This window comes from Hakea prostrata, chromosome 4 (assembly GCF_041222555.1).
Source record: "Hakea prostrata isolate BN-2017 chromosome 4, UWA_Hpros_2, whole genome shotgun sequence".
In the NCBI taxonomy this organism is placed as follows: domain Eukaryota; kingdom Viridiplantae; phylum Streptophyta; class Magnoliopsida; order Proteales; family Proteaceae; genus Hakea; species Hakea prostrata.
In genome coordinates, this window is record NC_142603.1 from 39,133,108 (window position 1) to 39,149,504 (window position 16,397).

Genomic DNA, 16,397 nt, shown 5'->3' on the forward strand with positions numbered 1-16,397 from the left:
AGCTGGATACAATCTCGATCAAAGAAGAAGGTCATTACGGTGTTGTTAACAAGTTATACAAGATCGATGCGACTTTGCTAGAACAAACATATGAGTCAACCATTGAGAGGAGTCAAGGAAAAGAAGAGAAGAAATGAGGATTACAAAAATATTCCAATATTCGGAAAATCCTCTGCAATTTCATACTCTTTGCCCGACTTGTCCGGGAGAAGAATGGTCCTCGACCAAACTCGCATTCGGCACAAGCTCGTCATAATTGACTTCTTCCGGCGGAGAATAAACAGGAGAATCTTCCGGATATTGCATAATATCTGGATCGGAAGGTGGAGGATCAATCTTATCCTTGGTCCGGTCGGGAGGAGGAATACCCGGGTTGGTAAATACTTCGGGATGGCAACAACGACCTTGTAGGGAGTCGTATCAAAATGAGGATCTTTCCTTAGTATTGATTCCCATACTTCGTTCTCACCATCCCGATGCGCTTGCAAGTTGTAAGCATTCAACATATCAACAAAAGGCTTACTTGTGTAAATACTTGAAGACACGGGCTCTGCGAACATCGGTTGGAAGGGATTCGGGCAAAGGAACGACGGCTTGCCTGTCGGGTAATGTTTCAGATCCTTTAGCTCCGACTTTCCAACTGTCCGTTCGATCGCCGGATCTTCTCCCTGGCATCATCCAAATCTGACCGAAGACGACCAATCATCGAATTCTTTTCTCCCTGCCACCTCCCAAGCTAGATTCCGAAGGCGAGCAATCTCAACATCTTTAGCTTCGAGAGATTCCCTGAAGCCTAGAAACTTCATTGCTCAACCTCTGAGTCTAGTACCTGCTTCCACTTGGTTGTGGAAGTTACCAGCAAGACTCCTGCAAACAACTTTCGAGTTAGCGAGGAGCGAGAAAAGTAATTTTTCCAAATCGAGAGAAAAATGAAGAAAGACTTACATCACCGGTGACTTCGTAAAGACTTCATCGGAAGTTTGGAAAGAAGCGCCTCTCGAAGTCATTCGAGCAGCGGTACACCATTCCAACGCTCTGTCAAACTCGTTTGACACTAATTCGAGCGAAGGATGAGAAGGATGAGCCCAGGGGCGCTCCCAGAGAAGGATGAGCTGCATCACTTGTCATCCGACGGCGCTTCCTGGTGGCAAAATCCTCCAACTCGAGAAGGAGAGGAGGAGGATGCCAAACAAGCATTGGAGTTAGAAATAGGAGCAGCACCTGCTGGGGCCACACCTTCATCGGGACGCCAACATAGTTGCCTCGGATGCCCGAAGAGTCTCCTTCGGGGGTGCACCGACAGCTCCTGCTGAGCTCACCAGCGGGATTGCCGCCGGGACCATCGGCAACGGAGTGATCAAGATCTTCCTGGGAAAGACGAGCGGTCACTTCGGGCAAAGAAGGCGCGGGGACGGCATCAACGAAGCTGCGGGAATCGACTTGAAGATTCACCGCCCGGCGATCGCCTTACGCTTGGAGGATTCACTAGCTGAAACCACCGCATTGGCCCCAATCACCACCGACGGAACGATATTCTTGCGAGATTTTGCTCCCGATAAAGTGCGGGTTGATCTTGGGAGCCACTATACAAAAAACAAACAGCCGTATCGATCTGAGAAATAAAGCAGCGACAACAATGGGGAAACCCTAGTTTTCTAAAGCTTCGACAGACCAACAAACTAAACCCCAAGTATAACTACTGTGCGGTTTACTTGGGGGGAAGAGGGGAAAGAAATGAGAAATCTAAAACTTACTTGTTCGAAATGGATAGAGCTGTCGTTGAAGTACGAGGAATACGGAGGCGGGCCGAAGGACGAAAGGTTGCTTTGGCACTTTAGCAAATCTATCTTGCGAAGTCGGGATAGATGGAGGGTACCCACGAAGGCTTTAAATAGCCTCGGGTATAAGACGACGGTTGAAGGCTAAGGACAACCGACGACCCGGATCGAAACGACGCTTCGAAATCCGTAAAAAGCAAGATCAACGGTCGAAGGGATGCCACATGGAAACATGTGGAAGCGAGCACTGATGCGAGAGAAACCTCCAATCATCGCACTTGCCATTAAAATAATGGAGGTATTTCCGATTCATTGGAAACAGATGAATGGAACACAAAACCGGGAAAACGTTTGAACTTCGCGAGAAGGGAAACGTGCGGACTTTGCAATAAATGAAGTAGTGGGGAAGATTAACGCATCTTCCCGAAACGCATCTTCACAATATTTCTACAAGATCATTATTCGGCGAGGAATGAAGAGTTAAGTGATAAGTTTTATCATTAATACTTTGATATTCAAGGCAATACTTCGGCAAGAGATGGGGAAATTTTGAGACCAATATGAGTAAAGAAATATCTATTCATTAAAATGAGGGTACATCTTTACAAAAGGACAACACCCTAAGCCTTTTCTTCATTGTTGCCCGAAGGACCCTGGTCGGGATGACTTTTCTCAGGATCCTGAGAAGAGCCTTCCTCAAGAATGTCATCGGCTGAATCCTCTACAGCAACAACTTGAGACTCGGCTTGTGATTTCTCCTCTGGAAGTGCCGGCTCGTCATCTAGATATGCCTCATATTGAGGGTCAGCTGGAAAAGGATCATCTACTTCCTGGGCCCAGTCTGGGAGATCCATACCAACTTTCCCGAAGACCTCTGGGTGGCATACCTCACGAAAAGGAGCAAGTGTCGAAGTCGGGGATCGTTCCAAGGATCTGCTCCCAAACGTCGTTCCGCCCCATGCGGTAAGCTCCGAATGTTGTAGAAACCTAGCAATTCGGAGAAAGGTACGCTGTTCAGGTATTTCCGGATACACTCCTTCCGAAGGTTTGGCTTGATATGCTCAGGCTTGCTAGGGATTGCCAACTTCAGATGTTCTTCGAGATCCCTACTCTTATTTTCAAGGCTGTCACCAAACAACGTGGCAGCTGCCTTTTGCTTCCTGGCCTCGCTCGGCAGCGAGAGACACGAATTCTTGAAGCTTCAAGGGCTTCCTTGAGGGAGGTCACTTCTTCCTCATGCTTTTTCTGCAACTCTACGATGGCTGCGGTCGGCTGGTCTATTTGGGAATTGGCCTTGGCCAATTTCTCTTCACAAGTTTGCGGCAAGGAGGCTGGTGCGACCAACACGGCTCAAAGCTTCCATGTGTTGATAAAAGCTCAACACGGCATTCCCGAGAAGACACAGAAGATATCGAAATCATAAGAAATTATGAAGTCATAAGAAATTATGAGAACATAAATAAGCGAGAAGACCGTTACCTTGTAGATTGACTCACAAGGGAAGTGTCATCCGGGGCTTCAAACTCCGGCGATCGAAGGAGCAAGAGCGAGAGAGCTCCACTCGGCGGCTTTCTCGGGATCCCGAGTGACCCTGTCGGTCATCTTCGGGGTCCCAGGGGGAGGAAGACTTCCTCACCATCCGTCGAAGCTTTGGATTTTTTGTTGGAGGGAGCATCAATTGTGTCATGCCTCCTCTTGGTTCGGACGGAGGAGGAGACGGTGGCCCTCTCCACCATTGGTTTCTTCCCTTTGCCCGAAGCATCAGCTACATGCCCGATATTCCCCGATACCCCCTGTAAGAGGGGTCGGGAGAGGAAGAGAAGCCTCTTGATCTGCGAGTCAAGACCACGGGCGATCGTTGTTCGGCTGTCACAACGGCTCTAGCGGCCTTCACCCTGAGACTTTCGGGGTTCGTTACGGGAGGCACTTGCAAAGAAGAAGGACAAGAATCAAAATTCAAGACATTTCACTTGAGTCAAATCAAAGGATGATGGTTAGAAGCTCACAATGAGCCAAGCCCCAGAACTGAAGGATGGAGTTATACTCCATTTCATATCCATGTATCTCTTGATACCACGGAATGGATTTGATCTTCAAGATGGCCGCCTCGTCTTCTTTGGATAAGGGAAGGCCCCGGTTACTTTCGGACGAAGAAGTAAACCTCCTCCAGGTGGTCGGGAAGTTAAGATCTGATGGAGGCGCTCGACAGAAAAAATATCGTTCGCGCCATCTTTTGTGGTTAGAAGGGCAAGTTCCTTTGGCGAGGATGTTGCCCCTCCAATCAAGTTCAGCCTTATTGCGTTTGGAAAGAAAGACCCATCCGGGAGGATGGGAGATAGAAAGAACATGAAAATGTACAAAAAGAGAAAGAGATGGCGTGATGCCAAGCTCAAAACACAAACCCAAGAAGCCGACGATGAGACTCCAGCTATTGGGGAGGAGCATTCCGGGACAAATGTTCCAGTGATTCAAAACTGCGGAAAATAAAGGATTAAAAAAGGGAAAGCGAACCCCGCTTTCCAGTGTATCTATATACAGGGAAAATTCACCCGGAAGGGATGAATCAACCCTCTCATCAGGGTGGGGAGCCCTAACCTGATATGAAGAAGGAAGGTCAAAATCTTCAACAGCGGAAAGAAGAGTTTCTCCATTATAAATGGAGGGAACAGAGCCAGGCCCACTATTGGACCCGGAGGTTTGAGGTTGCCTAGAGGAATCAACGATCTTGGAAGATCCGGACTCGACAAGGACGGGAGAAGTTTCGGTTTTTCTTTCAAAACCTTTTTGAGAAACTTCAGCGAACTCCTGCCGGAGAGGACGGTTAGGGTTTTGTTATCACTATCCGATTGTTCGGGGCGGGGAGAAGCAAAAGCATCATTGCTATCACCAGCATGGGGTACTAAAGAAGCCCTATCGTCCGCCATTACTCGTTTCGATAAACTACAAAAAGAAAAGATCGGTAAACTTACTGATTCGGTGAGACGGAAGCTTGAGAGCGGGAAGGCGCGAAGGCGGACGACAAAGGTTCAAATTCCAGACGGGAAGAATGAAACCTACGAAGACAACGAACCGCTTTTAAAACTCCCGCACGAGTGTTCGGGAATCGAACGATCGAGATTGATTCAAAATTGACGATCAAGATTGAAAGACGTTTTGAAAGTTTGAACTCACGAATCCGAAATAGGCGTTCGGAAACCGTCGCTTGGATGACGTGAGCCACGACGGATCAAGCTGCAACGGAGACATGTGGCCTTACACTCACAACGCTCGAGGAAAAGTGACCACCACATTAAATGTGATATGACATTTAATGAAGCACGCAGAGATCATCGCTTGACGACGAACCCGAGTTAAAAACCAAACCCTCGGGATCAACCGAACGCTTGGTGCAGGGGGCTCGTGATATGGAGAGTTTATGATCGGACCGGGTTCACACCTGGTCCGACCCTTGACCCCGGTCGAGACGGAGAAAACCGAATCGCTCCCGAGCGAACCGGATCCGGAAGATGGCTTCTGTGAAGAAGAAAGATTATTCTGCTGCAAGCGTGCCCTAATCTTACTTATGGATTAGGGTAATCACCACGATGATAACGAGACTCAAACCGACGGCTGCGGATAATCATCATCAAAGGGATAACTATCGCATAACCTAACGGTTATCTCAGGAGTCCTCTACTAGCCCAAACTAGAAGAAGTCTATCGCTCAACGGGTCTTATTGATAAGATCCAACGACTACCCGAAGAAGGCTCGAGTGCATCCAACGAAGGAGATTCGAAGGTACACTCTATATAAACCTCACTACTATACATGGTGAGGGACAGATCAATTGATCAAGGAGAATACTATCCAAAACCCGGGTGGGGGAAAAAGAGGGAGGGCCCACATCTCGGGGGGGGCGGTGCCAACAACCCCCCCCCCCGTTTCGTTCCTTGGATAGGTGGGGTTTGGGGGGGGGGCGTTTGTGATTAAGTTCATCAACCGACTTAGCCTTCGGAGGTGGACTCCCGACCCCAGCGGTCGGGCCACATCTGACGTTTTTGTTTTGCAGGACATTACGTGGAGATCCAAGGGCTGAGCAGATTTTGGACGCATCACCCTAATAATCCCTGAAACTCCAACCCACCTAAAAAAAGCTGAAGAAGCACGCCCTTGTTTGCCCCTTCTCTCTTCAGTCTTCACACCACTCCGGTGGCCATAAACTATTCTGCTCCTTCAGAACCCAGACTCCTCTCTCTCTCTCTCCTGGAAATTTCATTTGGTTCAGAAAATTTCTGATGAGTGAATCTTTGTGCTTGCCAGCAACGGCAAGATTGGTTGTGATTACCAGAATAGTGTTCCTTCCTATGCCGGGGCTGCTTGATCATCATTTTGAGAGGTCACAGGCAACTGAAAAGGAGGAAGCACATCATCAGGGAAGAAATTGCAGTTCATGGTTCCTTCACAGGTAACTGTTTTCTGCTTCTGGGTCTTATTTCCACTAATGGGTAACTGTTGAGGTGTAAGAATATCATTAGGAAAGAAGTTGCAGAGAAGACAAGACAGCCTGGATTGAAGAAGAAAAAACAAGAGAGGAAGGTTGAAGCAAAGAGAGAACTTGGGCAGAAGAGGAGACTTTGAATTCTCTATAGACTTTGACTTGGAATTAGGTTCTATAATTTAGCCCTGCTCCTCTTCAGTACACCAATCTAAGAGATTATTAACTTACCTACCTAGCATCAAAAGAACTCCAAACAACTTAGAAAGATGGTAAACAAGGGTGAGTCAAAACTGAAAAATAGAGAAAGATTGATGACGAGAAGACATTTCATCCAAAGGACTTCAAATGCAATGTGCTTGTCCACAACGTCTTCTCAGCCACCGACCCCAAGAGAAACGCACGCGACTCACACGTCCCTGTAAGTAGCTTTCCCTTTTTAGGTTCAGGGCTTTTTTGTTGTGCTCTGTTAATTTTTCACTGATTAGTTCTTGTTTAACTTGATTTCTGGGTTTGGGTAGGTGTTGGCTCCATTGCCAATTGGGTTCGCAGTCTTCATGGTGCACTTGGCTACCATTCCAATCACAGGAACAGGCATCAACCCAGCTAAGAGCTTTGGTGCTGCTGTCATCTACAACCAATGCAACATCTGGGATGAACACGTAAGTTTTTTCCTCTCTTTTTTAGTTGAAGGTTTGGGTTTGATTAATAATTATAAATTAACTTGAGAATGAAATGGTGTGCAGTGGATCTTCTGGGTTGGACCATTCGCAGGAGCACTGGCTGCAGTAGCTTACCAACAGTACATGTTGAGAGCGGCAGCCACTAAAGCTTTGGGATCGTTCAGAAGCAACCCCAACAACTAAAAGAAGAAACACACAGAAAGCTGAAACGCACGGAAAGAAAACAGAAGATAAATGAAAACAAACCTTGGCGCGTATGATTCCTGATGAATCTGTTGCAAAGTTAGAAGTCCACTGAGCGAGAAGTGAGAAAAGAGGGGAGCAGCAGTGTTCGTTCTTTTGAGAGAGTTTGAGAGTAATTTTTATAAAGTTATGTGTATTTACTATTGTATCCCCATCTTAACTTTAAAATTTCGAGTAAACACAAGCATTATTTGGAAGAATGAATTCTCACCCATAATCCTATGGATTTTGAAGGTTTTTTTATTATTTTAAATAAAAATAATAATAGATGCCAAACAATTTAAAATAATAAAAAATTATCATAATAGATAATGAAAATTGATACAAAAAAGAGCCTAAGTTAGATACAAGGCCTGCCTCTACAGTTAGAGGGCCCGCTTTCCTATTAAGGGAAGAAATGAAGACTGAAGGGGCAAATCTGATAAAATTCCTGTCTAATGAGTTGCAAAAATCAAGGTAAAAGAACTCTTTATATCTACAATAGATGAACAGTTTCGATGCATGTAATGTGGTTCAATGAGTCCATCTCCAGAAGGCGTAAACGATAATTAGTGTAACTATCATCCCAATGTATTTAATCCTTCTATCAAGACGGTTCCGCTTCTCAATTAGCTTCAATACGGAGTTTGAGAGCCCAACTGTGTTGAGGATGTCCAGTGCTTTCCTTTGTGCCCTCTGAAATTAGCAAAAATGTTATCTAATATCAATATATTGCAATAACAAAATATTCAGCTTTATCCCAATAGAATGAATCTTTGCCCTGAGAATACCTATATTTGGGATCATATCTTTGCTCACCACTTTTCCTAAGATCATTTTAGATCTGCCTGACACTTGAACAGTTTATCCATTTATTGAAACAATGACATCAAAAAATAAAGCTCTAATCATTTTATATTAACTGTCAAGAATTTGACATTACAACACATTATTAGAGGGAAAATCTGAAATTTCCCTGATACCTTGTATTCTCATCAATCATTCAGTTCGAGTGTTCGACTAAATGTTAAGAAATTGGAATGGAGAACATGTCCCTTCCTAATTTACCATCGCCTAACCAATACAAAAGAACAAAAAAACAATTTTTTTTCCACTACTGCCATTTCCAAAAGGTACAGGCATCTGATTCCAGCGGAGTAGGGAACTATAGAATGTGTCTTATAAACCATTTGAAGGACATCACACACAAGCCAATCCTGAATTCTCTCAGCTCTTTTCATGGATAATCATTAGCTCAAAGCCAATCGTAGAATCCCAAATAGATATATTTTAAATAGAAGACCATCATGTTTGTCCTACAAAAATTCACTTGAGTCCATCCAAATACAAAAATTAAGTATATCAATGCTCATTCCGTCATTATCTTGTTGACAATACCTCTAATAAAGAAAAAGCAAAACCATATCCATTTGCATAATATCTTAAGCTTTAAACATCAATATGCATTGTAATTCAAATCCCACCAACTTACAATTCTACAATCAGAATGCTCTAAAGGAGCAAGTTGGACATTGTCCAGTTACTGAAAAGAGAATGAGGCAATTCAGCCTTTTCCTCCAAAAGTGAGAAGCTTAATCTAAACATAAATACTGGAACTAATGACGCCCAAGTTGGAGCTTCTGGGTCGGTCGCTGCTGTGTTTCTTGATGAGTAAGATCCATGGATCCAATCATCAGTTTTTGACAAAACTTAACCTAAACCTTTCCTCCACCTTGACCTAAACTCGAGCTAGCAAGCTTTCCTTGAAATTAGACTTCTATCCAAAACCCTAAGACCAAGAAGTTGATTTCCCATCAGCACCAATCTACTAAACCACCAAACTACAAGGACTTCAATTAAAACGGCCCATCTAGGCTAAAACCAAGTTATAGGCCCCAACCCAATAGTAGACGTCATCTTTCCACATCTCAAAGATTTTACCCCGTAGTGCAAATCCTGGTTGGGTTACCCCTTACCGGGTTTGCTTAGAAGCCCACCCAAGTGTTAGAAATCTAAATCCATAAGCAACAGGAGGAAAACAGTAATAATTTGAAGTTTATAGGTGTAGAAATTGTAAATAAACAGAAGTTCTAATTGGGATGACGGTGTCATAAATAATATTAAGTTGCAAAAGAGAGGTGGCAGACTTTAAAAGAAGCAACCTATGAATGAAAAATGTAGTTCTGCAAACTATGAGGGGAAAACCAGAATTACATCAATGAATGCAGGTTATTTTTCCATATTGGGTAAATAGTTTCCTAACTTGCAATTTCAAAGACCTATGTCTTTTTTAATCTGAAAACATAAATACCAGCAAGATCATTAATGAAAACCATTTTTATCAAAAAACGAAAAATTGTTTGGTCAACCACACAGTTAGATATGGAGGAAAAAGAGGTTTAATAATGTAAATAGTTTTATAATATCATTCACTACCTCACTAAATCTCTCACCTTTCTCATGTCTTCTCTTTGCATATCACTTTTTTAGTAAAACTTCTCATCTTTTTTCTCAGCATATCAATGCCTTCAACAAGAACAAGCTCATCTCCTGAAAGCTAGTGCAGCTGTATCTTGACAAGACTGAGAAGCTCAATCCAACATCCTGAACAGTAATAGAAGTGAATCCTGATGCACTAACAATGAAACAGGAGAACCTGGGAGTGATCCTCGCAATTGATGTATCTGTAAGAGAATGGAAGATGAGGAGCAAGAAGAGCCAACAACACATGGACCCTCTGATGCTATGATCTCCTCCTTTCTCGTAAGAATTCTTTGCCCAGACAAGATTGGAGTGTCATTGATCAAACATTAGTAACTGTGACGAACAGAGACCCATTTTGAATCAAATTTAACTCAAAGTTTTTCCCCAACACACCCATCTATCCTGTCATCAGACACAGAGAGAGAGAGAGAGAGAGAGAGAGAGAATTATTGGAAAACTGAAGTCTTGTCTAGCAATTGTGGGTTGTGGAAGGGACGGTGTTGCGGAAGGAACAATAATGGTTTTAGGTATCTTTCGTTCCAAAATTTGATGCAGATCCACCACCAGAAAAGCTTTTTTTTCCCTTTGAAATCAACCTAGGGTTGATAGATATGGGTATAGATCATTATTTCATAGGTTTATGCGATCATAGGCCTAAAAGTTGAGAGTCTAGATGATGTCGCCTCAAATGAACAAGCGGTAGTTCTTCCAATATCTTTTAAGAGAACTAACTCAAACAAGGCCAATAAAGGGTCTCGAAATTTTGGTTGTGGGCCATGGATGAATCTTACAGACATGGCAGAAAGTTTTAGAGATGTGATCGTTGATCTGATCTTGTTTCAGGCGCATAGTGAAGTTCAAAAATTCATTAAAAATTCAAGAAAAATAAAGAAAAAGTGATAGAAAAGGGGAACAGAGTGTAGGCTACCAGATATCTAGATGCAGGAGACTTGTAGAGCAGTGGAGTGAATGGAATGGCTTCTTGAAGGCTGTCTATTCAGCCACAGCATGGATCTCGCTTGACTTACACCAAGAATCTTAGAAAAATATTCAAATCTTGGGCCTTCTTCGACCAAAGTAGACATAAACCAACAGTTGCAGCAACCACACACATAAAAGCACTCAAGACTTGAGAGATAATTTGATAATCTAAATTGTATGTATTATTCCTCAGTGGTGGTATAATAGGGGTAAATAACATTACAACTCATAATAGAATCCTAACTCTTAAAGGAAATAGAACTTGAAAACCTACTAGACCTCGACTCCTACTAGACGTGTGAATCGACACCAAGAACTGATGTAAAACACAAGAAAGTATCCTGCCTTTAAAACTTAAGTGGGGAATCATCCCCCCCCCCCCCCCCCCCAAAAAAAACACTAGAAGTCTGGCAGAACTTACATAATTAAACCACTTAATTAAATTATTTTCAAATTTCCCAGGCACTTAACTGTTAGGTCCATAGGATAGGCCCATGACCACATAAACCTATGACAAAGGCCCAGCATCAATATCTATCAACCCTAAGTTTCTGTGGTCCTCTAAGGGCTGGGCAACAAAGCCTAAGGGCTTCACCTGGGCTTCTAGGGCAGGGAAGCAAATCTAAGGGCCCTAATTAGAGGCCGGATTTGCATCACTGTTGGGAGTGCAGACAAAGAGACTAGGATAATAACTCTGATCTGGACAGAAGCAGCATGGTTAAGGACTGCTAGATCCTCCTTTGGCACGCAAAGCATTCCAATACTAATCAAGACAGTCTAGCTACAAAGGACAAGCTTAAGACCACTGCTGGATCATTTGTGACAGTGGGTTGGATGAAGAAGCGAAAGGGATTAATGTTTCTAGTTTGAAGAGTAAATAATGCTTTTACCCTTAGTTTTGGTCACATCAGCACATGCTCATCAAAGTTACGGCAAAAATGATTCAAAAACATTTTCACCCAGAATCTATGGTAGACTCTTAAATCTATTCTGGTTTTTAAGGGGTGTTTTCTGTTCTTTTAAACAAAAATAAGTTTCAAATGGATACCAAACACGAAATGATGAGAAATTGTCAGAAAATTGAAAATGATACTAAAAAGAGTGTAAAAAACAGGTCGAGGATCAAAGAAATTCCTGCAACTCACTTGTGGTGGTAAGAAGGAAATTAGATCCGTTTATGATTTTAATTTTCTCCATGAAAAGAAGCAATTCAAACCAAAATTCTAGGGGTTTTAATTGTCCAGACGCTTCCTTTGACCCAAATTTCAGAACTGTCCAGTAAAGATTAATTGTAAGCAAGCTTCTTCTCAGTTCTGGTAATACTACTCAGTATAGAGAGAAAACCCGCAACAAATAATAAAACCGTCAACAAGGGAAGTAGCAGATGGGGATCAAGTAAGAAATGCGAAGATGATCAGACGAGGTGAAAGAAGAAAGCACAACTCTCGGTAGTAGTGTCAAACAATCACGATCAATTATCCACATCAAATGTCTCCCCAACAACGAAAATATATGCCCTTTAAAAATAAATTTTAAAATAAAAAATAAATAAATAAATCCCATCCCTTATTTGAATTGAATAGAGATCAACCTTCTCCTTGCTGCATTACCACATTTGACAAAAATTCCAAAATTCTAACAAAATAAACCTTTTCTTTCTAGTCTGTGGATTCCATAGTTGAATCCATTACACGCCCGCACCCCCATTAACCCCAATCCATAGTTGAATCCATTACACGCCCGCACCCCCATTAACCCCAATCCATTTAATTCCTAATCAAGATATCCAAGAACTCACTTTAGATCACCCCATTTCCATCAGATATACTCTAACTGAATATCACAAGAAACCCTAGTTTTTTCACATTTGAGTTGGTTCTGTTATTGTCCCTTATTTGATTGAGGCTACACCAGGCTCTTACAAGCCTTATGTATTAAACTGAACCAAACTCCTAATCTGACTAGGAAAGTCAAATCAAATGGAATACCCAGTACAAAAGGCCCATGCCACTGTAAGGTCTAAGGACAGTCATAATGTAGACAATCTTAGGCCTAGTTCACGGGTAGGTTGTTTCATGACTTGAATCCACGACCACACATTCAATGGAGCAATCTTACATTGCGCGAGCTCTGCCCTTAGTAAGGTCAAATCCTATTGCTAATAGCAAACACAAGTGAAATAGGAAATAAGATTCCAAGGGGAAAAAATCCACAATAACAAAGTCAGCCTTATCCCAACTTTGAGGTCTGCTACATAGATCCAAACAAAATAAAGCAAGAAAACTGAAGCCTGAAAAAATAAAGGGGAATAAGAGATAGGAAAAGAAGACAAGAAATTAGATGAGAAATGACAATTGGAAAATTCTGACTGAAAGACGGAAAATAAAAGCAAAGATAAAAGATGAAAGTAAGAGGAGAGAGACACAGCCGAGCCAGAAAGTAGAATCATAGCTAAATACGGTGTGTACGTGGACCCTTGTCCTCCAGTAAGCTCTAAACGAGACTACATTCCAAATAGATTTAGACTATCCATGGCCTCCACAACTTCTCCTATGATCATTTTGGGCCTGCTCCTATCACTTGTAGCTCCTTCAATCAGAATCACAACACTTCTCAATACTAGGGTATCTACAGGCCTTCCATTGAACATGACCATACCACCTAAAACGACTCTCTCAGAGCTTGTCACTGATTGGGAAAACTGCCAAGTCAGCTCTAATATGATTATTCCTTTATACTTCCTATTTTTTCTGCGTATCCATCTTAATATCCTCATCTCTACAAGAAATAGCTTCCCAATAAAACACCTCTTAACTAACCAACATTCTGCTTCATGTATCTAGAGAGTCATAGAACAGTCAATAGAACTTTCCTCCAAGCTTTAAAAAAAACATCTAGAAAATCTTAAATTAAATAAAAAGACTGCACATAGTACTCTAGACATACCTCTCCACTTCATCCATCCTACTTTAATCATCTAGAAAAACTTAAATTGAATAAAAGACTGGCTAACCGGATAAAGAATAAGGTAAATCCTCTTCTACCACCTTCTACATATAGTTTAGGCCCATTAAATGGTTCATTACTGCAAGAAAAAAAGGAGATCGATGGCCCAATCTAAAGCTTCTTTCTTTTTCTTTTTCTTTTTTCAAATAAAATAAGTCCTTTTAAGTGACATCTCTGCAACATTTATTCTTGGGCTTGCTATTACATTGTGTGTTAAAAAACTTGTCAACGTCAGTCCTCTTATATCATCAGATAGATCTACAGAACATCCATCCAAAATAGTATATTTATTAGGAACCAAAACACAACACTTAAAATACATGAAAGCAGATTGACAGCACTCAGGAAGATTTCATTTCTGCAGTAAGCTAAAATCAAAAATAAAGGAAAAAGTATAGTGAGTCCATACAGATAAGGAATCCCATTACCTTCAAGTTGTCCTTTTGCTCGGCATATTTGGAGAGAATGGCCACTCCAGTAGAATAAGCTTCTTCGAGCATCTTGGATGAGTTACGGGCTGCTTGCATTGCATGTGTCTCATCATCGAAGATTCTCAAAACATAAGCAGAGTCCCCATTCTTCAAATACACAAGATGGTTTTCAGTTACCAGAAGCAGAGTAATTATAGATACAAGAAATATTAATAATGGCACCTTCAACAGTTGAATACAATGAAAGGATAACAACTACTAACAGCTCTCTCAAGTAGTTGTGCCCTCTCTTTGACCTCCTGCATCCTTTTCTGATGGCGTAGTATATATTTATCAAGGCTTTCCTTGAACGAATCAGCTTCTTCAGCTACCTGTTCCACTTTTCTGTACATAAGAAGGGTGGTTTTTAAGTAAAAATGACATCATGAATCATGAAACCAATTTTGATTAATGATCAAAAAAAATCCAAATTATTATTATTATTTTTTGAGTAGAAATCCATTCGCAACCCTAATAACCTTCTTCAACTTCCAAAATCCTCAGAATGCTTTAAAAATCATAATTTTCACAAACTCGGTAATCCTGGTTTCCATATTTAGTTGTTCATTCAAGCCTAATTCATAGAAGAGAGTAACCACATTTTTGGGGTTGTAATCAGCTACATAATATACCTTGACATTATCTTGTAGTGTAAAACAGGAAGTTAACGACATAACAGTCCCTTGAGTCGCGCCAGTTCTCAACATTCGTCGTACATGCTAATCACCAGAAAATTGTGCAGAGGTTTAACCCAAGCAAAGAACCACAAGATTGCAAACCAATAATTGAAATAAGACCTAGCTATTTATGATTTTCTTCGTAAAATTGTTCTGTTTGGATAGAAAGACTGATTCACCCAGTCAAGAGTTCATTTAAATAATCCATTGCAAGTTCACAAGTTTCCCTTCAGAAACCCACCCAAAGAAATCGTTTGTTCAATGTAAACAAGATCATGTGATGCCCCGAGTCAAGTTCCAAGTACATATTTGTGTGAAGTAACACAAATTAGATCAAATCAATCGGGTGACGAAGGTAGAAAACAAATTATGGTTACAAGAATTATTACCGCTTCCAGAGATCACGTTGGGGTTTGGAAACAACAGATCTCCAAAGGCGTTCCATCTCGACACAGAGAGATTGGATCTGAGTGATGTCTTTCTTGATAGAGAAAGCGAGTTCGGGAGAATCGATGCCATTTGACGATGACGAGAATTCCAAGCGTTCAAGCCTCTCCAACCCATCTCTCGTCCTCAATAACAACCTCTTCGAGCTCTGGTAGATTTCCGATAGCGTTCCTCCTCCTTCCATGGCCAAATGACGCCACAACAGAGAGAAGATGAGAAAGAATTTCAACCCCCCAAAGAACAAAAAACCAAAAGAGTATACAAAATACTAATTTTAATTCGATTCCTTCGTCTGTAAGGTATCATGTGTAAGAAAACCAGGCATCGGTTGATTGCTGACTGGGGTAGGAGAAAAGGGTGGTAAATCCTGATAACGGTGACGGTGAAAGTTAAGATAACGGTGAAAGTTAAGGTATTTAATAATTGTTGCTAATTTAATAGAGGAATCTTATCCGTGTTGACAGAGTATTACTTGGGTTGTTGCTAATTGCTGCTGACTTGGACTCTAATAGCAATTCAAACTATTTGACTTGATTAGAATCATTATCTCTATCTTTAAAATGGTTGATTACGATTCATATTGTACACATTGCTTAGTGCAAACGTTTCATATGTTTATTCTGGTCCAACCAAGGTTTGGTCGGTCTGGTTCTTCTTTAGTCGACCTAGGTAGTTTTATTATGAATTATCCATAATATAAGCCCCCAATCACTTGGTCATATGTTAACTCTGTATTCGGGCCAAGGGACTAAGTTTTTCTCGACCCAGATTTGATTCAGACGAGCGATTTTTCACTTGACTTGTGTTCAATCAATTTTAAAAACAGTGTCAATGGCGCATTCGTGTCCATGTGACAATTGCGCTGAGTAGGATGCTAGAATTTGATATGATTGTTCTTTTCTGAGTTACAACTCAACTTGCTTAACAGTCATTCTTAATTAAAAACTAACTCATCAATCCCTATTTATTCTCCCCTCTTTTCTCTCTCATCTTTTCTTCGTATTTATTCTCTTATGTTTGTATAAGAGTGGGTTTAAAGTAAATTTTAGAAGAAAAAAAAATCTTATTAAGTATTCAAAAAATCAAAATGTCATTCTTAATTAGAAACTAACTTTTCAATTCTTATTTATTCTCTCCTATCTCCTATCTCCTCTCTCTCTTCTTTTCTTCCTAT

General features: G+C 41.4%; 1 protein-coding gene across 1 annotated transcript; it reads right to left on the reverse strand.

The window, feature by feature from the left end:
• Positions 1 to 7,117: 7,117 nt before the first annotated feature.
• On the reverse strand, positions 7,118 to 15,551 carry LOC149018839 (membrin-11-like). Its single transcript, XM_089152968.1, has 4 exons — positions 15,166 to 15,551; positions 14,324 to 14,444; positions 14,058 to 14,207; positions 7,118 to 7,854 (listed from the first exon to the last, which is right to left on the reverse strand). Exons 1-4 carry the CDS (start codon positions 15,405 to 15,407, stop codon positions 7,693 to 7,695), a joined length of 675 nt encoding a protein of 224 aa, XP_089009094.1. The 5' UTR covers positions 15,408 to 15,551; the 3' UTR covers positions 7,118 to 7,692.
• Between the last annotated feature and the right edge of the window lie 846 nt (positions 15,552 to 16,397).

Bases quoted from the DNA above. Each gene is read 5' to 3' on its own strand.
- LOC149018839 (XM_089152968.1), bottom strand. From the start codon at position 15,407: ATGGAAGGAGGAGGAACGCTATCGGAAATCTACCAGAGCTCGAAGAGG. The intron at 14,445-15,165 runs GTAATAATTCTT...TCTTATGTACAG, and splicing joins CAACGTGATCTCTGGAAGCG to AAAAGTGGAACAGGTAGCTG. The intron at 7,855-14,057 runs GTAATGGGATTC...TGCTAATTTCAG, and splicing joins AGCAAAAGGACAACTTGAAG to AGGGCACAAAGGAAAGCACT.